Here is a 27,905-nt window from a genome sequence, read left to right as displayed (position 1 = left end):
TGTATCAAGTGTATGAATATGCAACAGGCTATTGTTTTTAAGGATTAATCCTCTACTAACCTGTGTCCTTTTTCGGGCTTATTTTGCCCAGAAAGAGGTACCCGGACTGTCCACAACCCTTTGTTTTTTATTGTCTCATATTATCCTAATCCAAATTGTCCAAGTTATTATTACTCTAATTATATTGCTATTTTTATAACCCTTTTATTATTATTAAACTCTTAAATGTTTAAAAGCAAGTGATTGGCGTTTGTCACGCTCCTGTTTTTCGCTCTGCTTTTTCTCACCCTGTCAGCCGCAAGGCGGGCTGCTTACAGCCTTTCCAACCGTGGGCATGCTTAGCTGGGCTGGGGGCCGCAGTCCCCTTTCTCTTTTGCTCAAGACTGACGCAACACTCCCGCTCCAGACCGCTTTCACTTTCCATTCTTGGGCTGCGCTGTAGTTTCTTTTTCCAGTCGCTCCCTGCTTGGGGCGCCTCCCCCTCGCTCCCTGCAGCTCTCTCCGTACTGCGGCTGGGGCGAGCTCCGCGCACGCAGCCGGGGCCGCCGCACCGGCATCGGCACCGGGATCGGCACAGGCACCGGGATCGGGATCGGGACCGGGATCGGCAGCGGGATCGGGACCGCCGGCGGCGGTGCGCAGGCGGCCCGGCCATGACGGCGGAGGAGAAGGGAAACCTGCGGTGCTACCGGCGCTACATCGAGAGGATCCTGAACCCCGTGTACATCCTCAGCAACATGACGGAGTGGCTGTCCGACGGTGAGAGCCGGCACACGCTGCCCCCTGCCCCTGCCCCTGCCCTGCCCTGCCCCTCACTGCCTGTGCTGGCTTCTCGCTAGAGGTGAAGGAGCGAGTCCGAAAGGAGGAGGAGAGGGGCGTCACGGCGGCCGCCGCGCTGTTCCTGGACGCCGTGCTGCTGCTGGAGGCGGAGGGCTGGCTCCGCGGCTTCCTGGATGCGCTGGTTGCAGCAGGTGGGTGCCACCGGGCGCCTTCAGCCCAGCGGGGCAGAGCCTCCCGGCGCTGCCGGCGGCCAGACAGGTCAGGTGCTGTAGGAAAAGGCCAGCTGGCAGAGTCTGGAAACAGGCCCGTTGGGAAGTGAAGCATCGGGAACAATTCTGAGGATGGAGAAAGCCTCTTTGGCAGGAGACTTGCCTGTCTCAGAGCCTTTAGAGAATAGACAAGACAGCCATTGTTCCTACCGAACACAATGAAAGGAGGCTAAATCCTCTGAAGCAGAAAAGCAAATGTGTTCTAGAAGGTGCTTGGGGATTGACTGGTAGTGTGTGGTAACTTCACTCAACGACAAGGTCTTAAGCGACTTTAAAAAAATTTTAAAAAATTACTCAATGTCATTGAAAGTCTTTTCTTTCAAGAAGTAAACAACCATTAGTAGTTTATAAGGATGGTTGTTCCACAGTAGCTATAACTGCTTGACATGTAAGTTCTTAATCCAATTTCCATTATGAAATGGAACAGAAGAGATTGTGAAGGTAAAAAATAAGCAGCGTCTGCCAGCTTTCCTCTATACATGTATATTGTTTCATAGATACTTGTTGGTGAATTATTAGATATGCTGAACCCCATAATTTCATTCCATAAACTTCTTTTGTTTTCATTTTCTCACCATTAATTATGAATAATTATTTCAGTGAACAAATATTACAAAGTTTCTTATCACTTGGGTGTAGCCCATTCATCCCTTAAAGCAAGTACTAGGTCCTTTTACCAGCCTGTGATAATCCTGATTTCTGAATTGCAGAGCTATCCACTTTGAACCTGCTAGTAGTGTTCAGTTTGATGTATATTCAACAAAAAAATTAAGACAGTTAGCCCTCTGATTCAAAGTGCTATCCCAAGTAGTTGTTAATTGGACCGGAGACTGGAATTTAGGATTACTCTTCTTTTTGGCAGATGCAGGGATAAGTAATAGTTAGACTAAAGACATTAAGTATGGTAATGCTTACATGGTAAGTACCCACAACACTCTTCTGCTCTTCTAAAAGAAAATAAGAAGTTAGGCAAATTCCTTCTATTTGCCCACAAGTTCCTCCGGGACCCTGATGTGCATTTTTCCACTTCAGAAGCCTACACAGCAAGTCACACATCACACAGGTCCTTAAAATATGCCTCCCCTGCTAGAGGTGAAGGACAGTTCAGGACAGTATTTTCAGCTGTTTGGTGACTGTCTAGATTTCAGGTGTCTGTACTGCTTTCAGTCAGGGACTGGCTTGAATCCAGTACACTAGGGATTTTTGAAGGAGGGTGGAGCCAAGGACAAGAGTAAAAGATAAAATGCAGGTAAATAAAAGACTACCAGAGCACCTTGTGATTCTGTGTAGTGTCCTTTGCCCTGGGAATCCTCTGGTAGAAAATCATGGAATGCAAGAATTCCATGTATTGTATGATTGAAAGAGAGGAGTGGATATAGTTGCTTGGTGATGTGGTGATATGACCTGTGACATAGTGTGGCTCTTTTTTGCTTCTGCTCTTTTAGGATAAGGTTTTTCATGTTAGACATACAAGTGCTAAAAAGAAAAATAGTCACTTATTAGATAAAAATTGTACATGGCTCACCTAGATTTTTATCATTTACAGGAAAAAATAATTTTAATTATCTCCATTGTGGCTGAGAAAATGTTCTTTCAGCTTCTTGCTACCTATTTTAGCTAGAGATTGAATTCACAGTAATGATTTGTCTCTTTTTTCTGAAAGGTTACACTGGACTGGCAGAAGCAATTGAAAACTGGGACTTCAGCAAACTGGAAAAACTGGAGCTGCACAGGCAGCTGTTGAAGCGGATAGAAGCAACAATGTTAGAAATTGATCCTGTAGCAATCATGCCATACATAAACACATGCCTGATAGAGAGGGAGTGTGATGAGATCCTGCAGGTATGGTAAAATCCTGGTATTTGCCTGGTTTTGCTTCAGAGAAGTGCTGGCTCCTCACTTGTGGGTTGAGTCAGTGCCTGTGTGACAGGTGGCTGGGTGAGGAGGATGGCTGGCCACAGGTCTGCCATAATTTTATAACTTTTTCTTTTCCTATTCTGAAATGGAAAGCCTCAGAGGTTTATGGCAGATAGAGTTTATTAGAGAGACTTGGCCAGACAGAAATTGACAGAATAGCTCTGTGATGTTTCACACCATTTACAAATATTCAAACAAACAGCCTACCTATTGTTGTAGGCCAGCTAAGTTTAGTGTTCAACTTCACTGGCAGAATTGAAGCTGTAGTGGGTAAATGGCTGAATTTTGTTGTAAAGCTTTGATTCATTGAGAAGGAAGTGCAGTTTTCAACTGAACACCAAACATAACAAAGCAAAGAGCAGGGGTTTGATTGCTCAGAACCTACAGCAGTTTCTGTTTGTGGTGTGTGTAGATCAGTGAGTACAGAAGCAAAGCGGCCGGGATAACTAAACTCATTGAATGCCTCTGTCGCTCGGATAAGGAAAACTGGCCCAAAAGTCTTCAGCTGGCATTGGATAATGCAGGATATTACAACGCAAGTGAACTGTGGAATATAAGAGAAGGTAAAATGTGAATTGATTTTATAATGCTGTTTTCCTGTTTTTGTATCAGACAGTAATATTTTTTTCTTTTTCAGGAGAATCAGACTTATTTAGAAGGATACCATCAGACTACTTTGTGATCTAAAAAGAAAAACCTTTTAAAATTTATTTTAAATGTCTTCTATATAAAATTAATCACAAATACAGTCCTACAAACAGGCAGAAATTAGTTTTTGACTATTTTTCCTCCAAAATGGTTAGGCATGGAACCTTTTTTTGCTAAAGAGAATCAGGGAGCACAGGTTCTGAAAGCATAAAAATAGCCAAGTAATCTTCATTCTTCTCTTCTTAATTCAACTTTTGCCATCCTTTTGGTGTCTTGAGTTGTGATACGTGCAATATTTTCTGATAAAATGTGATTAGTAATGTGATAGTCTAGAGAGTGATACACTTTTATGATCCCCAGAGCAGATCACATAGCTTTTTCTATGAGAAATCGATAAGCAGCCCTTCCCAAGTTATGTTCATATTTTGTAAAAGTGCAAAATTATCTCTCTTAGATTTTGCTTTTGTCATTGAAATAATTTTGTCATTGAATTTACCTTTCCCTCTTTCAAAAATACTTGTACAAGCAACCTGTAACAGAGGAGAATTTAGAGAATACATTATTTTGTTACTAAAAAGGTGATTTTAGATGAACTGGACTGTATATCTTCATATCTACATTTGTTGTCTCCCTAGGTGCTTGTTTGAATTGTTTTTTAGTTAGCAACAGGGGTAAACTATATTTAAGTGGCTTCTTCAATTATATTTCTTATTTTGAATTTTTTTTATTACTGCAATCAAAGGGTAATTTCTTATTTGGAGAATTAATTACTATATGTACATAAAGTTGTATACCTAATTAATAAATTTATTAAAATATAGGTAAAATAATACATAAGAGTAATACCTATATGTATATAGATATTCTTTTGTGTACCTGATGGCTATACATATTATATGTTGACAATTATATTTTTAAAGTTAAAGCTATCACTGTCTTTTGGGGCAGCTTCCTCTAACATCCAACTCAGCAAAGCCAAAGTCAGACTACTGAAGAAACATTGTCCATATTGGAAACATTTTGCTGCTGGCAGTTAAGAAGAGTTATTACCAGAAATTAATTGCAGATACTGTGTGCTTTCTGGAGCTGGATTGATGTGCAGATGTGCTCCTTCTCCCACTCCAAAAGCAGTGTTTTGTGATCATATGTTCTGTTTGCAAAGAGATTCTTCATGCAGGGCCCTGGCATGGTTCTTTGAGAAAGTATTAATTATAACACCAAAGACAATTTCTCTTTTGATCTTTGTGTAATAGAAAGAATAATTCTTACAATTTCTATGTCCTTTCAGAAGGTGGGGAGTAAGGGAGATCAGAATCTTGAATTTACAGAGCTTCTTTGAATTCCTAAGAATTTTTCATGCTTGTGGTTAATGTCCATGTCACATAGTGATTTCTTGTCACTAAACACAGAGGTAAACTTTACTCCCAATCTATTGTCTCCTTTGTTTTTTGGAAGCTGTTACACACGCATGGAGCACATGGTTCTTCTAAACCCAAGATTCTCAGTACTGTCGATCTTCCTTGAAAAGGAGCCTGTGTTCAGCATCATTTTATGTAGTCTTTTTCTTCCAGCAACCAACTCCTTCACCTTGTTGTCACAGCAAATACATTTTAAAATCATAAGGATCAATAACATGCTTTTTTTCCCCCCATTTTATACAGATAATGGCAAAGATGTTGATGGTGAAATGACAGATGCCTCTGAGAATTACTTTGAAACTGTGATGACATTTTCTGAGGAAGCAGAATGTGACAATCTGAGCAAAAGTCTCTCTTCGGTTTCAGGTAAGTCTTAAGAACTTAGAAGTTTGTGGTTGATATTTTCCATTTCCTTGATTCCCAAAGGACACAGATGTAGTGTACCAGAATGGAAGGTACTGAGGTATTTGATTAGTGCAAATCTCTGACTTGATTTAGCTGTCTTCTGTTTTAATGTTTAAAGGATCTTATGCAGGGCATTGCAAATATTAGGGCTTGCCCCATATTTATCACATATCTAGTGAAAAGCTGTTCTGTTGTTTATGCAACAGGTGTTTGGGGATAATATAATTAATATATATCTGATATAATTAATTCACACATGAGGGCTTGCCCCATATTTATCACATATCTAGTGAAAAGCTGTTCTGTTAGCACATTGTTAAAAAATGTCCCCAAACACCTGTTTATGCATCTCTTCTCTGATATAATTAATTCACACATGGCCTGATATTAACCACTTTAGAGAACTGAATGTGACTGCAAAGGATCTGTGCTGTGACTGTCATGGCAAATTTTGCTCCACCAGTTATTTCTAGTTCCTTTTCCACAAGTCCAAACACTCTGACAACACCACAGTTTAAGAGAGTAATAATTTCACAAGTCTGTAGAACAGAAGGCTAAAATAAATCCTGTACATGTATTTGGGGAAAAAATAATTCTTTATGTTTTCATTCTGAGTTGAAAAAAGACCAGTTGAAGTGAGTGTTGTCAGCCAAGACCTTAAATGAGTTCATTTCATGAATCACAGTTGAGGGGTAACAAAAGTGTGCCATTAAACTCACACAAAATTCTTCTTTGGTGCCTCTGTCCTATTAAAAACCTTGTCTGTCAGGGAATGTTCTGTGTGGACTGCAAGGACTCCTCTACCTTTATCATGCAACTATATGGGGCACAGCATATTTTTTGCATTTTTATTGCAATGCTCTTCACAAAAACATTGTTTTATCCTAGAAAGCATCTGTGAGTCTTCATCTGTTTATGAACCAATGAAGGCTCGAAGCTACCAGATTGAGCTTGCACAGCCTGCTATTGATGGGAAAAACACATTGATTTGTGCACCTACAGGTAAGGAGACAGGCACTTAGAAAAATTCTCTTGCATATGGTGCATATGGCTGTGAAGGATAGGGAATGGTAAAGGTTGAATCAGACTTCTTCAGCCATTTATTTCAAAGCTTGCTTTCTTGCAGTAGATCCAGATCTATCCTGCAATTAATGACCATGGGCAGCACAGAGGCTGGCAGGAGAGACGTGTCTGTTGGCACGCCAGTGCTTGTATTCAGCACATTCAGCATTCATTTCCATGTTCTGACTTCTGCTTTCTCACTCCCCAGAGTGGATTTTTCAGTTTAAGCCAGTTACTAATCCTGATATTTAAGAAATTTCTCTTGCAAGTTGAAGGAAAAATAGGATGAGGGCTTGAGGTTCCTGGCTCTTCTCTATTGCAATGCCTCAACATCCAGGCAACCTAATTTTCCCCTGAGCCCTGGAGGCAAGTGGGATAACAGAGGCAGGGACAGAGAATAGCTGTGCCACCTCGAGCCTGAGGGCCAAAGGAAAATGAGAGGGAGGGGAGCAAGGTTGCATGGGGAAGGATGGAAGCTCAAAGGGCCTGGTGACTATACATAGTCTGATTTGATGTGAGAGCACATGCTAAGAGTGAAAAACAGACTCAGTGATTTCAAAGAATTCAAATACAACTGTAAATGGATTTTAATCCATGTGACTGCTTAATGGCCTTTACAGACTGAGACTGTGAGAGAGAAGGGGATGATTCCCCACCTGAGTAAGCAACATGGTTGTGTTCAAACCTGTTCCAAATGTGTTCAAGTCTGGAAGAGTAACGACCCTATTGTCAGCTCCCCTTTCTTACAAGGTATTCAGATGAGACAAGCTGCTGATTACAAATGCACCTTTTCATACTAGTCCTTTACCATTCATCTCTTTTGTTTGAAGGATCTGGAAAAACTTTTGTGGCACTTCTGATTTGTGAACATCATTTGCAAAACGTTCCCTCAGGACGAAAGGCTAAAGTTGTCTTCCTTGCAACCAAAGTGCCAGTGTATGAGCAGCAGAAAAATGTATTCAGGCAGCATTTTGAAAGAAGTGGGTAAGTGTCATTCTCCCTGGTGGCTTCCTCCACAGAAAGTAAACTGCCCTATAGGTCAGCTATGGCTAGGGCTAGATGTCATATGTTTACTGGTGAACAAGAGTGTTTGGCAGTACCATCTTGCCATGGCAGACTTTGTTTGGAGAGTCTGAAATCTAGTTCTGGAGAGTTCAAGCACTTGTTGTTGCACGTCTGTGGAAATGGTGAAAGTATTTTTGTACTGAAAGAGTGAGGTGTGTTTTCTCTTGAGACTCCTTTCACACCTGCTTCCAAAGCTGAGGTAGTTCCTGGCAGTAGCAGTGAGATTCCTCTTGCCATTCTCAGAGTCTCTCTTTTCTAAATGGAAGGACCCAAACTTCTTTGTTTTTAAAACCTCTAGTCAGATAATGATAGTCCACCTCTCAGATGGGACTGTGAATTACTTGGAGGGGCATTAACAGCCTATATCTTTGGATTGTGAGGGAACTGGTTACTCAACATCCATATATATGTATCCTTGTAGCTATGGGAAAAGGAGGCTGCTAGGCAGAAACAGTCCCATGATGCCAGACATGTACAAAAAGGGGATGTTACATGTGAACTGACAAATGCAGCTTAAATGTACAAGTTAATCACTCCTCAAATATTATATATTTTTGTTAATGATAGTTGAATATCCAGTTATTTACCCTCATCTCTTTTTTTTGTTCTCAGCTTCTGTGGTCAAACTGCCAGCTCCAGCTCTTTGACATTTGAAACTTAGTAACTGCCTTTCAAGCTCGCTGAAAAGCCCATTTTTCTAGCTTTCTGTGACCTGCAAGATATCATTTTTCTTACCCTGTTTTTTGTATCTTCTTTCCAGATACTCTGTTCAAGGAATTTGTGGTGAAACAGTTGCAAATATCTCTGTAGAAAATGTTATACAGGACAGTGACATCATTGTGCTAACACCCCAGATTCTTGTGAATAGCATGGAGAAAGGGATCCTTAGCTCCCTCTCCATCTTCACTCTGATGATATTTGATGAGTGCCACAACACTACAGGCAACCATCCTTACAATGTGTTGATGACCAGATACCTGGATCAAAAATTTGACTCCTCTGCAAACCAGCTGCCTCAGGTAAGGCCCAGCCCCTCAGTGGCGGAAATATTAGAGGAAAATGTTTTTCAATGCGGTCAGCAAAGTCTTGCCTTTTGTGCTGATCCAGTTCAAACTCCCATTTAACAACAGCTGCAAATGCAAATGGTAGCATCTGGAACATTTTTTCATTTTTGAACACTTCCAGGCTTTTTCCTCATGTTGCATCTTCCCTGCAGCTGCCAAGGAAGACTGATCAAGCACAACAAAGGCTTGAGTACTTGAGAGCAAATGGAAGAGCTGAACTGGGAAGAAAGCATGTACTTTAGTAATCTTGTTACCTCTCTGTTGCTGTTTTCTGCCCAGTAAAATGGAGCCATGCCTCTGCTGGCATGAGGTTTTCATCCAGCTGAGAAGACATCTTTGAATGAATCAAAGGATGGGTCTGGAAGTGGGTTTGCTCTTCCTCTGTATGATAAGCACTGGCAGATAGAGTTCCTTATGGATTTAAGTGGCTGGATAGTTTATTTTAAGTTTAAATTCTCTAATTTGAGTGCCTTGGAGTAGGCATGAGTACATACAGGATTTGGTTCTTAAGTTTTTGTGCCTGCTTCTTTTACACTTCTCTTGCCTGTTTTGTTTCCATGTTTTTGAATATGGTGCCAATTTTGTGACTGGTAACGATGTCTCCTGGTTTTATTCCATTTATGACAAAGGAGCAACCACTGCTATTCATGTGTGTGCTTAGATTGTAGGTTTAACTGCTTCTGTTGGAGTTGGCAATGCCAAGAGCACTAAGGAAACTGTAGAGCACATCTGTACCCTCTGCTCCTACCTTGACATACAGGCCATATCCACTGTCAGAGAGAACAAACAAGATCTGCAGAGGTTTGGAAACAAGCCAGAAACACGTAAGCAGACTTTCTTTTTATTTTCCTGTGAGTTGCAAAGCACCATGATTATGGCAGCTACTAAATTCCCCCTTTTTTTAGATTAAGATGAACGCTTTTAAAACTAAGCTGCAGCTTTGCTTCCTCCTAGCTTGAAAGAAGTTTAGGCTTGCAATCTCTTGTCCTGCAGTAAGGCAGTGCCCACTTGGGCATATTTTCTCTTTGCTGTTGATGTGCCATCTCTAGTTTTAATTCAGTTCTGCTTATTTCTGTGCACCTGCAGTGCTCATTAGCAGTAAACTTGATTGTGATTGCATGGAGCACCATGTGTAGCTATCATCTAGACAAGAATTTGTTCTGTGCTTCCCAGGGAAATGTTTTACTTAGCACACTGACTAATATTTCTCTTCTCTAGATATCAGATGGGTTAAAATGCGAGCTCAGAATCACTTTGCAGATATTATCTCACGTCTGATGACTGAGACAGAGGTGTTGATGAGAAAGATTTACTCAGTGGGTAAGATGCTGTAATGTGCCTGTATTTGATTAAATCAGTGTGAATCCTTATAGCTTCTAGAACAGACACTATTTTTTCACTTTCTTTCTCCTTCATTTTTAGTTGCATTTAACCAATATTTTCTAAATAAGAGATTACAGAGAAGAGAATCAACTATTTTCCTGTTATACCTGATTAGTTTGACAATCATAAACATTTTTACTTGAATTTCAGTCTGTCACATGCAACTGAAAACAGAGGTTTTGACACTGTCAAATCCTTCTGAGTTTAAAGAACTGAAACAAAAGGGCTTGCATTCAAAATGCAGTGGACTGGATTTCATTGATGAGTGATACCCTTATGTTCTTATTTAAGCATTTCTCCAAATCTTGTACACCCAATCTGTCTCTGTTAGGAAAACAAGAAATGTCACATCTGAATGTTGCAATTTTTCCCCTACAGCAGAAGTTAATTTTCACATTTGCTGCTCTGACACTTGTGTTTTCTCTGGTCTCCAAGCTGCACTCAGAGTTATTTCTAGGGTTGCCCTGGCCACCTTTTCTGGTCAACATTCTGTCCTCTTTATGCTTCTGGGTACTCCTATTTCCACTTTTTACCAGGTCTCAATTGTTTTTCTTTTAAAAGCCTTTGAGGTAATGTTTCAGAGTAGGATCTGTGCAACATAAACATCACTGGAAAGAGGATGTGGCTGTCCAAGAAAGGAAACAATTGTCAGTAGGGTTCCAGCTTCAGGAACTACTCTGGTGGGAAGGTTTGCAGAGGGAGATGCATGATTGTGAAAAGAAAATGGGTCTCATGATTATGAGATTAATTCTATAACCCTTCAAGAATAAATTGATCTTTTCTGCTTTTGCAGAGTTCCTAAGTGTTGTCCAGTAAGTGGCCTTAATAAAAAAAATGGAGAGCAGAAGGGGGTACAGAGCAGAGCAGAGCAGAGCAGAGCAGAGCATATGAATGGATATGCTCAGGATCAGCCCTGGTCTCTCCAGCTCTGGATTAAAGGACGTTGTCTGTGTTTAGGCTGGTTTTTGCACCCTGACTGCAGTGCTTTAAACCTGTTTAGCTCAGTTCTAGATTTACCTCCTGCCCTCCACTTCCCAGATATTTGAGAGCGAACTATATTCTGGGGCAGGAGGGAGAATTAAAACCCCCATACAACCAAAATAAACCCCAGCAAAACAACCCAAAACCCAAGAAGACTGATCAAAGAACAAAGAGATTTTCAAAACAAATGTTACATTAAGCAAACACTTCTGAAGCTTATTTTGCATGACAATTCCTCTTGCATGAATAGCAGTGGCTTCCCTTCTGTGGACCCTGTGGTTACTGGAGCCCCTGAAGCACTCAGGCAGAGTGTGTATGCAGCAAAGAGGTACTGCCTAGTTCTGCCTCAAGGATAGCCTCTTGGACAATGTGCTTGTGGGCTATTTAATGAATGAATATAAACTGTTGAATAGCTGGTAGGTCAAGGAGCAATGTACATGCAGTTTTTTGAATACCATAGGCTTCTTACAGGATAAGTGAGCTCTAATTTTATTACTAAGTCCCTGCAGATGTGCGTGTGTACACAGATCCTCAGTTGAATTGTACTGTGTTAATTTTAGGTTAACATCTGGGTATACATTGAAACACAGGGAGTGAAGAAGATCGAGTCAGATTCTTCACAGATGGTTCCCATAGGTGGGGCACAAACAGCAATGGGCACAATGGGCACCAACAGAAATACTTAAACAACAGGAAGAACTTTTTTGCTATAAGGTGGTCAAACACTAGAACAGGTTGGCCAAAGACGTTGTAGACTCTCTGTCCTTGGAAGTATCAAAGCCCATTGGAACTGAGTGACGTGCTGTAGGTGATCTGCTTCGAGCAGAGGGTTGAACTAAAGATCTCCACAGATGCCTTCCAGCCTCAGTGGTTCTGTGATTGTATCATAAAACTGTTCTTTTGAATAGGCTTTTTAGAGCCGATATTAGTGGGAAATGCTAGCTAATGCTTTTTATTTGTTAATCAAGACGGACAATTTTTTTCTATCCTTTAATAGATACCATCTCCCAAATCAACAAGAGTTACTTTGGAACACAGAGATATGAACATTGGATAGTTTCCACTCAGAAGAAATGCAGACTATTGCAACTGGAAGATAAGGAGAGGGAGAGCAGTATTTGTAGAGACCTTTTCATTTGTACTGAACACTTGCGTGTAAGTGTGTATCCTCTTTCCTTCCCTACAGAGTAGAGTCATTCTGTTCCTTCTGTTCACCTAGAAGCAGATTCTGAACCAGTTGTCCTATTTAGAATCTCCTCTTTCCTTCCCTACAGAGTAGAGTCATTCTGTTCCTTCTGTTCACCTAGAATTGTCCTATTTAGAATTGTAGAATATATGCAGAGTTGGAAGGGACCCCCAAGGATCATTGAGTCCAGCTCCTGTCTCTGCAGAGGATATCCTCACCATGACCCCAAGAGCATTGTCCAAGCACTTCTTGAGCTCTGTCAGGCTGGGGTTGTGACCACTTCCCTGGGGAGACTGTTCCAGTGCCCAACCACCCTCTGGGAGAAATCCTGGTATCCAACCTAAGCCTCCCCTGACTCAGCTTCAGGCTGTTTCCACAAGTCCTGTCACTGGTCATGACAGTGAAGAGATCTGTACTTGCCTCTCCACTAAGTGAGGCTGTTGAAGGCTGCAGCAAGCTGACACGGGTTAAAGCATAAAGCATGTAAAAGTTGTCCCTGTGATACTCACTGCGGACAGATAAATGCAGAGGAGGCTTTGCAGTGCTTGTGTTGTCATGGAAATGGAAGAACACCACAAGTTTGCAGCACTTAATCTAGCTAAATGAAATTTGTGTTCATCCCTCCCTGTAGAAAATGAGGCCTAAATGCTTGTATCTCTTTCCAAGCAGAAGTTCAATGATGCTCTCATTATCAGTGAAGATGCCCGCATTGAAGATGCTTTAGCCTACCTAAATGAATTTTTCACAAATGTAAAAAACGGACCATATACAGAGTTAGAGAAGCTGCTGACGGAGAAATTTCAAGGTATTTCCCACAGGACCTGTGACAGTTTCAGGACAGTCGATAGCTTATAGTAGGATAGTCCAGATGTTTTTTTTAGTTACTGCAGTTGTTTTTTCAGAAACTGCACTTTCCAGAAGATGTGGTGACTGCATGGGTGCAAGTGCAGTTTTAGGGCAGGTGGGGGGAACTAAATTTCTGGGATTGTAAGCTTCCAGTGGAGAATTTGATAAAATAGTAATACTTGTAGCTGGGTGCTGTAGTAAGTTCTTACATGCCTGTCTTGGACATAAGGCACAACAGTGCCCTTATGGCCGTGCTCCACAAGTAGGGGGATGGTCTACAGTCATGGGTGCTGGTAGCATGATATAAGTCAACATACACTGCTCAGTGCACTGCTTAGCCTCCTGGCCAGTCTCAGTCTTCTGGGGAGAAGCAGGTGGCCCTTGTACCTTTCTGATTGAAAGTCAGAGGTTATCACTGTTCTCTGACCTGTTTTAGTTAGCAGTGGGATATATTCCAGCCTGTGGTCTGGTGTGTTGCAATGCTGACTGCAATTTTAAATCACTGGTCTGTCTTCCCTCGAGTTTCAGTTGCTTTCTTGGAAGAAATAGCACAAGAGCTGAGTTTGTTATGTTGCTGTCTTTTGACACCCATTATATCACAGAAGTTCTCATGTCAGTTTGCTACAAAATGTGAGATATTAATATTTTGGTTTTTTCTGGGGATTTTGTTGCATTTAACCAACAGATTTCCCTGCTTGCATCTGAAAGAACAGAATAGAAGATTTAAAAAGAAGCTAAAGAGAATGTGTGTGCTGTTTGAAAGTAGGTTTGTGTGGGAATTCTGCTTTCTGAATTAAAAAAGGAAATTTTTCAAGAAACCTTTTTTTCTTTCAGAGAAAGAACTAGAGCTGACTGCCCTTTCAAAAGATGAGTCAAATGAGAATCCCAAGCTGGAAGAGCTTGCTTGCATCCTGGACGAAGCATACCACTATAACCCACAGACTCGCACTATTCTCTTTGCCAAGACAAGAGCCTTAGTAGCTGTATGACATTTGTTTTTAAAACTCCTAAAATGGGAAAATAAAATGAGTCATCATATTACCCTTCCTATTTTGATCTGAAATAGAAAAATGTGCATGTATTTGATCCTTCTAATTTGTTTTACTGAGTCTACCTAAGCCTTGATGCCCTGAGGCAGGATGAGTGAGGGATTTTTTCTTTTTCTGAAAACTACAGTACAGCTATGGTGTCCTTCATGATACCTGTCAACTACTGATATAGTTGATCATTAAGCCATCAGATTTTGATTTTAAGCCTAAAGTGAGTTACAACAAGACGTGGTTTAAGGGTTTTGGCTTTAAGGTAGTGGTGTTATGAATCAGCAGCTCTACCCCATTACTGACTGCACATCAGGAGATATTTATACATTTCTGAAAGGGTTCCCAAGACCTAAAGAAAGTCTGTCACCTAGCACCTGTTTTTGATCAAGAAAAAGGAAAAACTTTGTGCAGCAGTTTTTCTTTGGACTATTGTTATCACTGGTCTATTTCATACTTGCCTATGATCAAGAATCTAGGCTGGATGACGTTTTTTTTCCCTTACAGTACCTTGCTCCCAGAAAAAGTTCATGCTTGACGTTGATGTGCTACTAATCATTAGCACAAGTAGAGCAAAACATTTAATGCAAATATCAGCTCTATCTACTGTAAACAGATTTATCAGTGAATGATCCAGCCCCCCTTTTTATCCTTTTCATTCAGACATGTTGGATGAATTGCAGACCAGAAAAAAATTAAAAGCAGGCTAAAGTCCAAACTAACAACACCAAGCCTCTGCTGGAAGCTTTCCATTTTAGAATTAAAAGCCTACAGTAGCTTGGCTGAATTTTGTTCTTCTGTAAGAGCAGTTTGAATGTGCTACTGTCATTGTGTAGTGGAAGCCCAGTTTGTAATAAATATCAACTACCTTCCTCTGATGTCAGAGGTGTAGCATTCCTGGCAAACCTGTTAGTTTATAAGAGAAAAATGCAAAATTTTTTTGCAGAGAAAGGCTGCTTGCTCTCTAGCCAGCCTTTAAGTTGCTACCTATCACAAACTATCATTTCATCTGCACAGGGAATCTAACTTCCTGATTTGCTTTCTAGGCTTTGAAGAAGTGGATAGAAGGAAACCCTCTTCTTAGCCACATAAAGCCAGATGTGTTGATGGGTAAGGGAAGAAGAGATCAGAAAACAGGTATGCAGATTTGCACTAAGATATGCTACACCAGTGTTGGCTACGCTGCTAAAGTTGTTCTGCTTTTCCTGTGTTCATCTCAAATTTTGTGCCCTTAAACAGAGGAAGGTCATGCAGGATTGCACTTGTATTCTTCCATATCAGGAAGACCTTGAATGGATCCTAAGGAGATGCTTGCATTTTCTGTCCAGAATCTTTGGTTAAACAATACTTTTCTGCAGAATTATTATGCTGGTTCACTGTCATAGCTTCTTGTGATTAATTATCATATTATCTCTGTTACTTTTATAGATCCCTCTCTTATTTTGTGTTTGATAGCAGAAAGACATTTTAAGATAGAATGGAAGGTACAGCTGAAATTAATTACCTATGGCTTAAGTTCAGAGTTAGGTTGGTTTTAACTAAATAAGCTGCATGTGTGTCTCCAATAAAGATGATCTGGGTGTTGTGTCTAAAATGGTGTTTCCCAGGTTGATAATTCCTGTGACACATCAACAGGAATCCCTGGTCAGTGGGTATAATATACACCCAGCTGCATATCAGACTTGAAGTAGTTTTCCAGATCAAAAGAATGTACTAATTTCTAATAATTTCATTAAAGCAAATGGGGGTATCTTGCTCAAGGAGCTCTTCAGTGATTTTTGCTGACACAGTTTCTTGGTACTGTAGGTATGACCCTGCCAATGCAGAAGGGTGTACTGGATGCATTCAGAAATGACAAAGACATCAGACTGCTAATTGCTACTTCTGTTGCTGACGAAGGCATTGATATTAGTGAGTGCAACCTTGTGGTGCTCTATGAATACTTCGGTAATGTCACCAAAATGATCCAAGTCAGAGGTATGGAATTTCAGAGCTATTACTGTAGAAACCTGTTTTAGCCTAGAAATGGACATGAAATGCTACTAAATGGCACACTGGAAATACTGTAGTAATATGTGCATGCCTTGCTGTTATTTCTCTGTGCCTTAAGAGCAAAGTCAGGTGAATGATAGGACATGATAAATTTGTTCACAGAGCCAAGTCCTTGATGTTTTCTGACTGACAACAGGCAAATTAGCCATGCTGCACAAGGTTATTGAGCTGTTGAGGACTGATACCTCCAGCTGACAATTACATATAAGCAGAAGTATGGCTAGAAGAACTGTTGTCAGAAGTATTACAAATCATTCTGTGACAATTTACAAAGGACTGCTGCAATGGAATTTCTTGTATTGCCTTGGCTTCTGAAGGCCTTCCCCAGCCTGGTGGTTTATTACCAGCCCAGCTACTCCCAGGTACATGAGGTCTTTGCCTGTGCAGATCTCTAATATTTAGGACCAAAAGAAAGACACCCTGAATGTCTGTCTTCCCTGCTTGTCCAGAGAAGTCTGTTGTGACTTTGGCCTTAAATTTGGTGATTTTACAGTATGGCCAGTAGAGGGGAATGAAGAGCCACACTAAATACTGATTTCTGCTTCACATTCCTAAACGGCATAAAACTGCCTACTCTTTTAAGGGTGCCTCTGCAATATTTTTTTCTATTTCCCAAGCAGTTAATATCATAATGTGAAGTGATTTCCATTGTACTCACTCTGTACACTTCAGGGTTTGTGTGCTGTGACCTTCTTATCTGTGTTTTGTAATTAAACAATTGGCCCAGAATTGACTTTCATGGATGAAAAGATAGTGTTTATTATTAAAAAGCCATTAAATATGTAAAGAAGAGAGGTTATGTCAATTCCAAACCACATAGAATAATGATTTTTGTGGAGTAAAAGCTCAAAAGAAAGTGTGAACACTTTTTTATAACCAAAATACTGCTAAACTGGTATGAGATCCCTGTGGTTCTGGGTTTGCCTTTGTCACAGCTTTAATAAACAGGCAAACAGTAGGCATAGTCAGGTAGAAGAGAAGGTGCTTGCTATTGTTGTCTGTGTTCTTGTCAGCGCAATACTTCCAGTTCCTTAGGTTTTTGTGATATATGGAGGTTTTGGGTCTTTTTAGACACCAATTAGCAGGGCTGAAAACTAATAAGAAAGACTGAGAGGAACTTTTCTCCTTTACTTTTTTTTTTTTTTTAACATGACAAGAAGACAGCAAATGCTACACTCCTTTTCTTTTTTTTTTTTTTTTTACATGACAAGAAGACAGCAAATGCTACGCAAAAACTGTATTTCAAAGCATGCCTGAATTCAGTGCAGGGAGGCCACAGAAGCAGGCAATAAAGTACTGGCTAGGGTATATCCATGAGGGTACCTGGAAGGGGGTATCTTGTTCTGGTTTGTTATTGAAGAATGCTCTTCAGAATTGTCTGAATCTGAAATTTGCAAACAAAAGCAGCCATCCAGAAGGCCCTTAATAGTCTTATGGCAGACCTGTCACTTCTGCACATGTTGTTAAGAGTAACTAAAGAGCATAAATGTGTTGCTATGTAGGTCGTGGAAGGGCAAGAGACAGCAAGTGCATCCTTGTGACAAGCAAAACAGAAGTGGTTGAGAATGAAAAACTAAACATTTACAAGGAAGAAATGATGAATGCAGCTATTGAAAAGCTACAGAACTGGGATGAAACAACATTTGCAAGAAAGGTTTGTGATTTGTGCAGTTTTCATACTCAAATTTTAAAGGCATAATCTGTATCAACCTTCACCTACTAAGGCTCTATGTAGGGCCAAGTGATAACCTGAGGGAGGTGTTCATTGTACTTGATTTCTGACAAAGGCTAGGTCAGCAGAGAAGGGATACTGTGTACTGCCAGTTTGTGAATGTCAACTGTACAGTAATTACAAAAAACTTAAGAGTGTGAGGTAGAATTTATGACCTGTTGTTTATGAAAAGAGAAGGACTCATGGGTGAAAGAGTGTGAGGTAGAATTTATGACCTGTTGTTTATGGAAAGAGAAGGACTCATGTAAGAGTTTGAGGCCATCTTGTGCAATGATACTGGGATGTTTTGCAGCTGAAAATCAGGAGGGCCAAAGCCCAACTGGATATTCATATGGAGCGCCACCAAGGGCTAAGGAGAAATCCCCATTCTCTATTGCATATGGGGAGAAACATAGTGACAAAGATGAAGACAAGAGACTGAGGCACTTGATGCCTTGTTTGCCTCTCTGAGACTGGTTGTTCTCAGGATATCCAGCCCCCTGAGCTGGAAGACAGAGATAGGCAGCAGGATGAAGGCCCCTTAATCCAAAGGGAACTGATTAGTGACTTGCTACACCACTGTGATACACACATGTTTAGGGAGGCAGACGGGATCCACCCAAGGGTAGTGAGAGAACTAGTAGAAGAGCTCATCAATCCACTTTCCAGCACTTTCCAGTCCTGGATAATCAGGGAAATCCCAGGTGACTGGAGGTTGGTCAGTGTGACCACACATTGGCAAGAAGGACCAGGAGGATCCAGGGAACTACAGCCCCATCAGCCTGACCTCTCTGCCAGGGAGCATTACAGAGCAGATCACCTTGAGTACTATTCCCCATCATTACAGGACAACAAGGGATCAGGCCCACCTGGAACGGGTTTATGAAAGGCAGGTCCTGCTTGAGCAGCTTGATTTTCTTCTGGGACAGTGTGACCTGCTTAGTGGATGTGGGGAAGGCTGTGTTTGATGTCTGTCTGAACTTCAGTAAGGAAGTTCACATCATTTCCCACAGCATTGTCCTGGAGAGACTGGCTGTTCATGGCTTGGATGGGTGCATTCTTTGCTGTGTAAAAAAATGGCTGGGCCCAGAGAGTGGGAGTGACTAGAGTTAAATACAGCTAATGGCTGGTATCAGTGGTGTTCCCCAGGCCTCAGGAAAGCCAGGAAAAAGGCAGTGGCAGGCACTATTAACAAAAAAGATTTGTTATCCCATACCCCCTTGGGGTACAGTTATCCCATACCCCCTTGGACTCACAGATCATCCTGTGTTTCCAGACAAGCTTTTAGAGATTGAGCTGTGCAACAAAGGTTGCCCAAGGCCCCCTGGTCTTTGTGACATTTCTTCTCCTACCTCCAAGGCTTGGTGCAGTTGCTCCCACTTCTTCTTGGAGGTTTCCATTTCTGCATCTGGTTCTCAACTACAGGCTGTGCCTTGTTGCTTCTTTCTCTGCCTGCAGTTTCTGTGGTCTTTGTAGCTTTCTTTCCAAACTGTGAGATTCCCAGAGCAGCAGCATTAATTATGGTGTAGGTCTCATGTGACTTACGGGTTCACACTGACATACCAGCCTGAAGACCAGAAGGACTTTTGGGGGCTAGAGAGGAGGAAGGAACAAACAGCATAAATGCTGTTCATCACGTAGTCACTGCATTCTAAATTGACAAATGCACTATTTTTTCTTGGTATGAGTTGCCAGAACAAAGTGTGTTTTGTTTTGTGTGCTTTAAGTAATAGGTTCCTAGATATTACATGCTCAAAGTCATGTTTAGGCAGACATTGAGACTTCATTTCATAATGATCTTGATTTTTATTTATTTATTACAGATACGTGGCCTGCAAATGAAGGAGAAGATGCTACGAGATTCCAGAAAGAATGAAACAAAACATGAAATAGTAGAAGGGAAGAAAAAACTTTTGTGTGGAAAATGCAAAGCATATGTCTGCAGTACAGATGACATCAGAATTATAAAGGTATGTTTCTGTACAGGAATCTGTATCCATGACCACCAAGGGAAGTCAGCATTATTGAACTAGCTGCATTGTTTATCAGTGTGGAAGTGGGCTATTTTGTGCAAACTGGACGAGAACAGAAATTCTGAGTAAATCAGTGAACCACAGGAACAGTTGTGACTACTTCTGCAGTATGATATGATATATTATATGGGAAATATGATATATGATATTATATATGATAGGACGTTGTCCAAGGAGTGGAAATATGGGATATGGTAGGAATCGATTCAGTTTTCCTGAAGCCCTTCTGACAAATTTTGTTGAAAATCCCCTGATCTTCAAATACATAACCTTCTAGAGTTACTGCTGGATATTTACTTTCCTGATTAGTATCAGATGGAATTCTATCTGCTGTTGAGATATTTCTCCCATAATTTCTGTTGACTAAAAATTATCTACACAAAGTACTGGGATTGGCTTACAAACTCCTTGTCTTATGGGTCAGTTTGAGTTTTGAAAAGCAAGGTAAACCATGGTTTCACAAGAAGAGCCCTACAGTTCTTCAGTATTGTTTTTCATTCTGTAGGTGTAGTTCACATCACTTTGCTTCTATGTATATCCTAGGGACATTATGATTGTACTCTTTCTGAACATAAATATTTTATTTGTAGACAAAAGAAGGCAATACTCTTTACACATGGAAAGTGATGATCATGGAGGAGAGGCTTTTCTGAGCACTTTGAACCTTTATAGTTCTGCTTTTTTGTTCTTTTGAAGCTGCTTCTATTTGTACTGCTCTGAAAAGCGCAGTTGCAATGTGATGAGGGGACTCAGGCCACAGCTGAGCATTACTGTGTCTGCCTTCAGGCCCTTGCCAAATTTTTGTTTGTTTTTATCGGCTGTTTTTGGAATGTAGATGGTGCTCACTATAGCTGAGCTCTGCAAGGAGTTGGGAATAGCTCAGCTTTGTGAACGCTTGGTTACATTTCTTTGACCAAAAACAAAGGCTATCTAAAGCACCTTTGACTTTTACTCTATTTTGTTCCCCTGGCTTATCACCTATGAATAGCTCAGCTTTGTGAACGCTTGGTTACATTTCTTTGACCAAAAACAAGGGCTATCTAAAGCACCTTTGATTTTACTCTATTTTGTTCCCCTGGCTTACCACCTACACCTGTACAAATAGAGCCAAGAGTTCAGAACACTCTTCAGTAAGTGGTTTTGCTTAGTACTCTGCAAATAACGCCTCAGTTTTTTAAATAATTCCCTACAAACTGCATTTCCAGAGGCTCTATCATTTTGAGATTTAAGCTCAGATTGCAAATGTGCTTTTAAACAAGGCTGTTAATTTCTTTAACATTTTATTATATATGTTATAAACAATAACAGTAGCTCCTTCTTTTAAGGATTATTTTTTCTACCATTTCAAAGTAGTTGCATGACTCCTCATGGGAAACAGGAGTCTCCCAAACTTATTCATTGTCTGAATTACTCTCTTAGTTTCACAGGCATGGCTCAAATACTGCAAACACAATTTTTAAAAAGCTTACTAAGTTCAAATATGTGTAAGTTGGTGACTGGGGATATACAGTACATTTTTTTAGTTTTGATAAGCCCAGGCCTGGGTCCTTCTAGTACCTGGTATCCATGAACAGGGGGGAAAAAAGAGCAATGAGCCAAAGAGGCTGGAAGGTGAGCCTCCTGGATGACAGCAAGTGCCTTAACAGGGAGAACATGTATTTGAGAAGAGAAGGGGAATGACAAGAGAAAAATGAGGAATGTTGTTTCTAATATTAAGTGTTTCTGCCATGTGTTTCAGGAGGCTCATCACACTGTCTTAGGTGATGCGTTCAAGGAGCGTTATACAACAAAGCCCCACAAGAAATTGATTCAGTTTGATGGTTTTGAGAAAAAAAGCAAGATGCATTGCCGAAATACTGAGTGCCAGCATGACTGGGGGATCATAGTGAAGTACAAGATATTTGATAATCTTCCAGTGATCAAAATCAGAAGCTTTGTACTAGAGGATGTTGAAACTGGGATGCAAATGGATTTTCCGAAATGGAAAAGTATTAATTTGTCTTTGAAGAATTTTGATGAAGAAACATGCAGCTGAACTCAACATTTTAATGGATATATTGTTCTAGGGCAGTAGCAGCAATGATCAATTTTCTATAAAAACTTTAAACTTCTGTTCTTTATGCTAGGCCACTCACCTGCATCTGGCTAGATGATAGAAGGCTGGTAAAGCCACTAAAACCAGTATTTGCTATATAATGAAATATTTCACCAGAAGTTTCACTAGGACAAATATGTGCCTAGGTGTCTAGATACAAATCATTATGGCTGTGAGTAACCTGGTCTGAAAAAAAATAAGATCAAGTTGAATGACTAACTAAACATCCAACTTTAGGTAACAGGCTACACTTTCAAGAATCAAGGTGTGAATCAGCATCTTCTCTGGTAACTACTAATGTGTTGTTGGATTTCACATCCTTGCAAACAACATGGCTTGCCAGCACTTCAGGCAGTATCTAGCTACTTTTGAAACTTTTAAAAAAGTTACTTTTAATGTTCTAGACGTTGATATATAAAACTGAAAGAAAAATGTCCAGTAACTTTTCTGTAAGGAAGATACTACATCTCTTAAATCTGTCTTCAATAGGAAATGCTTCTGCAACAGCAGGAAATGCAGTAGGGCAGAGCCCTCTTGGGGATTCATCCTTGTGATTAAAATGGGTAGCACTTTTTTATATCACTGCACCTTGATCAAGTTGCTGTTGCTCAAGTTGCAGAATGGGCACCCTCCTGTGCTGCTGAACTGAACATGTCCTAATAGGGACAAAGTGCCCTGCGTGGTGGGAGGAGGTTCAGTTTTGATGGGGATTAGCACTTACCTGGATGCACTGTTTCATGGATTGTCATCTAAAATGTCTCAAGACACTGGAAATACTGTAAGCTTTCTGTCACAGCTGATCTAGCATTCTTACAAAATCTAGGCATTAGTTTGTTCAAATCTGTCCTCTTTACCCAGATCCCAGATTTCTCTGGGAAAACCAGAAATTCCTACAGAGTTATGAAATGTTGTACTTGAACACTTAAAAGCACCTGCTGATTCCACACATTTTCAAGAAGCTTAGTATTCAGTATTTCTGGAACCAAAACCAAATGTATTTTAAGTTCACTTTGTGTATTTGCAATGTGGTAAGGTATGTATGTGCAAGAATTATGCTACAAAACACTTGAACTGATTAAAAAAACCCCAAAACCAAAACACAACCCTCCCACCCCAAATCTAATTTAAGAGTTAAAAAAAATGAACCTAAATTTGTGAGTTCAAAAATTAATTTAAACTGCCTAAATCATACTCAGTGAAGCTTGTGGTGTTCTTGTAAAGTGTTGTGGCATTAAAAGCAAAAGAACTTTGTAAGCACTGCTTCATGTTCCAACTCAATCCACGCTTTTACTGTGAAAGTTGTATGCACTGTACAGGAAGGCTGAATCTCAGTCCTACAGTAACTTCCTCTGTACTTAGTTTTTACCTAAAAGGAAACACAGAACAATGAATTAAGATGATTTATGTTTAGATAATGCCTCCCCTCCAAAAATACTAGGAACAAAATGCTTTTGAAAAAGGGTAATTTAGCACTGTCAGATTTAAAGTACATGGAAGAATTACAGTTCTTAAGTATCAAATTGCTCTGAAAGGACCATCTGCTTTGGGACTCTTGGCATAAAAAAAAAAAATCAGTCCAAAATTCCAGTTTATAGTAGTAACTCCTGGGAAGTTGAACTTGAAAGTTTTTAATATTTTCCTATTCCTTCAGCACAAGGATTTCAGACTAAAACTTTGCAATTCAGCCTAAATGAGTACTGAAGGTTGATGGGAATAACACATTAATAAGAATTCAGCTTGATACAAGAAGCTTTTCCTGTTTCCTTCAGTACACTCCTTCAGTGAAGATGGGAGGGTGGGGAGGAACACCAGCACTCTATTTGGCCTTTGAGAATATCTGATTTTAAAAAAACCAAACCCTGAAGCTGGAAAATTGCATATTTCTTACTAAGATTACTACCATATTAACTATGTTCACAGAATCATAGAACAGCTATGGTTGGGAGGGACCTCTAAAGGTCATCTTGTGACCCAAGGGATTGCCCAGGACAATGTCCAGACAGCATCTGAACATCTCCAAGGATGGAGGAGGGACCTCTAAAGGTCATCTTGTGACCCAAGGGATTGCCCAGGACAATGTCTGAAGACAGCATCTGAACATCTCCAAGGATTGGGACACCACAACCTCTCTTGGCAATCTCCTCCCATTGGCACTTGATCTCTCAGAGTGAAGAAGTGTTTCCTGTTTTTCACAGGGAACATGCTGTGTTTCACATTGTTTGTGCCCACTGCTTCTTGCTCTGTCATTGAGCATCACTGAAACGAGCCTGGCTGCATATTCTTTTGTGCCCTCCATTCAGATGTTTGTACACAGAGAGCAGAGATATCCCTGAGCCTTTCCATCACTGGACTAAACAGTCCTGGCTCTCAGCTTCTCCTCATGAGAGACACTTCAGACCCTGCAACATTGTGGTTGCAGGGGGGCCTCTGATGGATTTACTAGAGGAGTCACAATCAAGCAATAGCCTGTTTCAGGTACAGTGCAGTCTTTGTGCCCTCCTGAAGTCACTTCTTTCATAACTGTTTTAATACTTGGTTTTTATCCACAAAGCCAGACTTGACTGCACTAAAAATGCATTAGGAAATTACTTTGAAGTAATTTCTCCACTATGTTAATTGTTGTGGCAGTTGCTGTAAATGCAGTTAAGAGTGAGAATTGTTTATCTCTGAGTAAGAATAGTTTGTTGTCACTGTAAATATATTCACATGGCAGTGTTGATTAGGCAGTCACTGACTGCATTGAGTTAATGAATGTAATTACTGGTTGCTAACTGATAGAGAAATTGTTGATGAGGATCTTGCAAGTGTGGAGATTGTCTTCTTGATGGCACAAAACAGATGGAAGTGTATCATGCCAGTATTCTGTTAGGCTACAGAAGACTGACAGTATTTGTATTCATTCTAGCTCATGAAAACTTGTCAAAGAAACTAGAATTAAAATATGGAAAGTCAAGACTCATATGATTTTGTTCCTACAGGGACAATGAGAAGAGTGTAAGTTGAAGTTTTGCTTTGCATCACAACACTAAGGATAAAATGACAGAACCACCAAACTTTTTAAAAATAAATTTAATTTTATATATTAGAAATATCCCCAATAAGTCCACCTTTCCATAAAGGCTTGGATTTTAAACAGAGTTCACATTTTTTAAAATTAATAAACAGCTAAATAATTTCAATATTAGATTCAGATTCTCTTTAACTGAATAAGAAAGCAAGTTAGTGTCAGGTAATCAGGAAGGAATAAAAATGTTTTTATACTGTCAGATAATTTCTAGATCATTGATATAAGCATAGAACTTAACTTCAGAGTCAAACTAAGTGGATCAAATACATGAAATCAGCACGTGATCTTCAATGATTCTACAGATGCCAGCAGTATTTTAATGACTTTTGCTCTGTGTCCTAAGGTAAGTCAAGCCAACTGCCATACAAAACAGTTAATAAATGCTGTTTACTTTATGAGGGTGTGTCCAGTTTCCTGATACACAGAAAAATTCAGCACTGTAAACAAGCCTTCTAATACAATCCACAGAAAAAAATTGTTCACTTTATGGTTCACACTTTGAAATGCATGATTGCTATAGTTTCATTGTGCTCAGGAGAAGCAGGTTTGTACCTGGACCTTTTTGCTTAATTGCTTTTGATTAGGATGCCATTTTCCGGATCATGTAGTTCAGAATGCCGCCATTGTGGAAGTAAGTGAGCTCCACATCAGTGTCAAATCTCATGATGGCATTAAAGGTTTTCCCAGTGTCCAGCTGTTAGGGTCAAAGAAAGTCATTCAAGCAGCAGAACCTTGCACATGTTATTTGACATCACAGTAAAATAAAGACTACTAGCATAGTTTCACTATCTTAAAAAATTGTGATAGAAAGCTAAAGTGAACAGGCACCAATACTTGTATCCAGACTAGACTACAGGAAGCTGCTTGCGAGGAAAGTGGTTTAAAACAAACCATAACAAACACAGTATGGAGTCTCTTTGCATTGGCTGCTTCATTTATAACTGAGAAATTTACAGTTGACTTTGAGTGACTGGTCCAAAATACAGGGTGGCTTTGTGTTAATTAAAACAGTTTGAGCATCCTGCTTTTATATCCTGTCATAGTAAATGATAGAATGGTTTGGGCTGGAAGGGACATTAAGGATCACCAAGTTCGAACCCCCACTGCCATGGGCAGGGAACATTCCACTAGAGAAGGTTGCTCAAAGCCTATCCAACCTGGCCTTGAACCCTTCCAGGGAGAAGGAATCCACAGCTTGTCTGGGCAGTAGTTCCAGTGCCTCATCTCAAATTATTCCTTGTATCTAACCTAATTCTACCCTCCTTTGGTTTAACCCCTGTTAGAATAACTTCTAATCTTCACCACCCTCTCAATTCTTCTCCCTATAATGAGTGAATCTGACTGCCATATGACACAGCATATGTTTTGAAGGGACAATTAATTTTGAGTAAAATTACAGTGAGTCAGAAAATTCAGCTCCTAGGTGTCTCATACCTTAATCTGGACATTCATCTGTGGTTTTAGTTTTTCAGGAATGATAATGGTGTAACGCTCCCGTCCAGTGAGTCCTAAAGTTCCTGCATCCTCTCCAGGTAAATACTGCAGAGGAATCACTCCCATTCCTACTAGGTTGCTTCGATGAATTCTCTCATAACTTTCAGCAAGCACAGCCTTGACACCCTGGAGAATAAACAACAGGTTGAGATATTTCATAGTTCAGAACAGTCTTTATGTACTCACAAGAAGAAAATTGGTTTGGTTTTGGTCCCCTCCATTTAATTTACCAGCTACTGGTAGAGTCAGCAGATCTGTGACAGCAAACTGTCCAGGATGACTTGATTGTACATTAACCTTCACATCTCCTTTAAAAGAAGCCTGACTCAAGAAAGTAACACATTTTCTCAGGAATCCTGCCTCTACTTTAACATATCTTATGCAGAACAACACTAGTCATTTCCACTACTCCTCCTAATTCAGTGTTGCCCTCCTATAAGCACCAGCATGCAGCTTAATTAATTTTGAAAATTTTACATGTTAATACATTTAACACAAAAACTCATTGCCAGAAAAAAAACTCCAAAAACCTAGATGAACTTAAATACCAACTCTCTTGCATATTTTTCTAACAATGCAATAAAACTTGAATCAGAGTTCTTGCTGTAAACAGTGTAAGACTGGACACATAAAGAAACAGGTATTTTCACTGTATGTGGATCTGTATTTGGCTCCCATGGTGAAGCCATGCTAAATTTTATTTTCGCTGATACTCTCTCTTACACTTTCTAGTTTCCTTGCTAAGTGAGCTTAACAATGCTGCTGAAAGCAGACCTATGGCTTGTGGGGTTACTGAAAGTGGAAATAAAGAAATTGGCCTTTCTAGTGTGGCCTTTTGGACTTCTAGATGAAGATCAGTCAAGCCTTCCAGTCGGAACAAGTTCTGTTAATTTTAAATGGCTTTTGCAGCTCTGCTGTGTCTCTTGGAGGCAGCTGAGATTTCAAAATATCTCTCACCAGAAGTGAGAATGAGCTACCCATGATTTGGTCATAAGCTAGTCTTACTGACAAATAAATGCGCTGTTAAAACTGTCCTCCTAGTTTACTGTAGCCACTCACCAGGAGGAATGGTCCTTTAGCAGCCCAGTCTCTGGAACTTCCTGCACCATATTCCTTCCCAGCCAGCACAATCAGAGGATGACCAGCCTGCTTGTATCTTTCTGCAGCATCAAACACATCCAGCTGGAATAAAAATGCCAAATGCTTTGTAAAATTATTGCAAGTGGAATCACAGTTCCAGGGAAAGGAGGAAAAAAGTGTCCCCACATAAACAACTGAAGCCCACAACTTCCACTAAGCAGCACTTCAAGGATATTGACCATACAGCACTTTGTGGCTTCTAGTCTGATCTCACTCCCAATGCAAACCTGCACATTCCATTGGTGCTTTTAC

The 27,905-nt window shown here is 40.3% G+C and overlaps 2 protein-coding genes across 5 annotated transcripts in view; one reads left to right on the top strand and one right to left on the bottom strand.

The window, feature by feature from the left end:
- Positions 1-502: 502 nt before the first annotated feature.
- DDX58 (DExD/H-box helicase 58) lies at positions 503-23,206 on the top strand. Of its 3 annotated transcripts, XM_039733147.1 has the most exons (18): positions 504-759; positions 840-971; positions 2,713-2,891; positions 3,379-3,529; positions 5,276-5,398; positions 6,326-6,439; positions 7,330-7,483; positions 8,325-8,583; positions 9,290-9,452; positions 9,847-9,948; positions 11,990-12,147; positions 12,848-12,983; positions 13,859-14,007; positions 15,108-15,198; positions 15,868-16,038; positions 17,616-17,767; positions 19,648-19,794; positions 21,596-23,206. In XM_039733147.1, the coding sequence occupies exons 1-18, from the start codon at positions 654-656 to the stop codon at positions 21,890-21,892; spliced, it is 2,784 nt and encodes a 927-aa protein (XP_039589081.1). In that variant the 5' UTR covers positions 504-653; the 3' UTR covers positions 21,893-23,206. The 3 variants fall into 3 exon arrangements, with proteins under 3 accessions (XP_039589082.1, XP_039589083.1, XP_039589081.1); XM_039733148.1 differs by lacking the exon at positions 840-971 and having other exon boundaries at positions 503-759; XM_039733149.1 differs by lacking the exons at positions 11,990-12,147; positions 12,848-12,983 and having other exon boundaries at positions 503-759.
- A 1,979-nt stretch (positions 23,207-25,185) lies between these two features.
- Positions 25,186-27,905, bottom strand: part of ACO1 (aconitase 1) — a 35,721-nt gene continuing 33,001 nt past the window's right edge. The window contains exons 19-21 of one of the 2 annotated variants that reach the window (XM_039733150.1): positions 27,573-27,695; positions 26,454-26,639; positions 25,186-25,713 (exon numbers count right to left, since the gene is read on the bottom strand). In XM_039733150.1, the coding sequence (XP_039589084.1) occupies positions 25,600-25,713; positions 26,454-26,639; positions 27,573-27,695 (423 nt within the window). In that variant the 3' untranslated portion in view covers positions 25,186-25,599. The remainder of the gene's footprint in view (positions 25,714-26,453; positions 26,640-27,572; positions 27,696-27,905) is intronic. The other variant, XM_039733151.1, reaches the window with a different exon arrangement.

The sequence above is a fragment of the Passer montanus genome, unplaced genomic scaffold (genome assembly GCF_014805655.1).
Source record: "Passer montanus isolate IOZ18808 unplaced genomic scaffold, ASM1480565v1 scaffold84, whole genome shotgun sequence".
Classification (NCBI taxonomy): Eukaryota; Metazoa; Chordata; class Aves; order Passeriformes; family Passeridae; genus Passer; species Passer montanus.
The sequence above is the reverse complement of the archived record's forward strand: the minus strand, read 5'-3'. Positions and strand labels throughout refer to the sequence as shown.

Excerpts from the sequence above, each read along its gene's own strand:
- DDX58 (XM_039733147.1), top strand. The coding sequence starts at position 654 with ATGACGGCGGAGGAGAAGGGAAACCTGCGGTGCTACCGGCGCTACATC. Across the intron at positions 7,484-8,324 it reads CAGCATTTTGAAAGAAGTGG|ATACTCTGTTCAAGGAATTT; the intron begins GTAAGTGTCATT and ends TCTTCTTTCCAG. Across the intron at positions 15,199-15,867 it reads AAGAAGAGATCAGAAAACAG|GTATGACCCTGCCAATGCAG; the intron begins GTATGCAGATTT and ends TTGGTACTGTAG.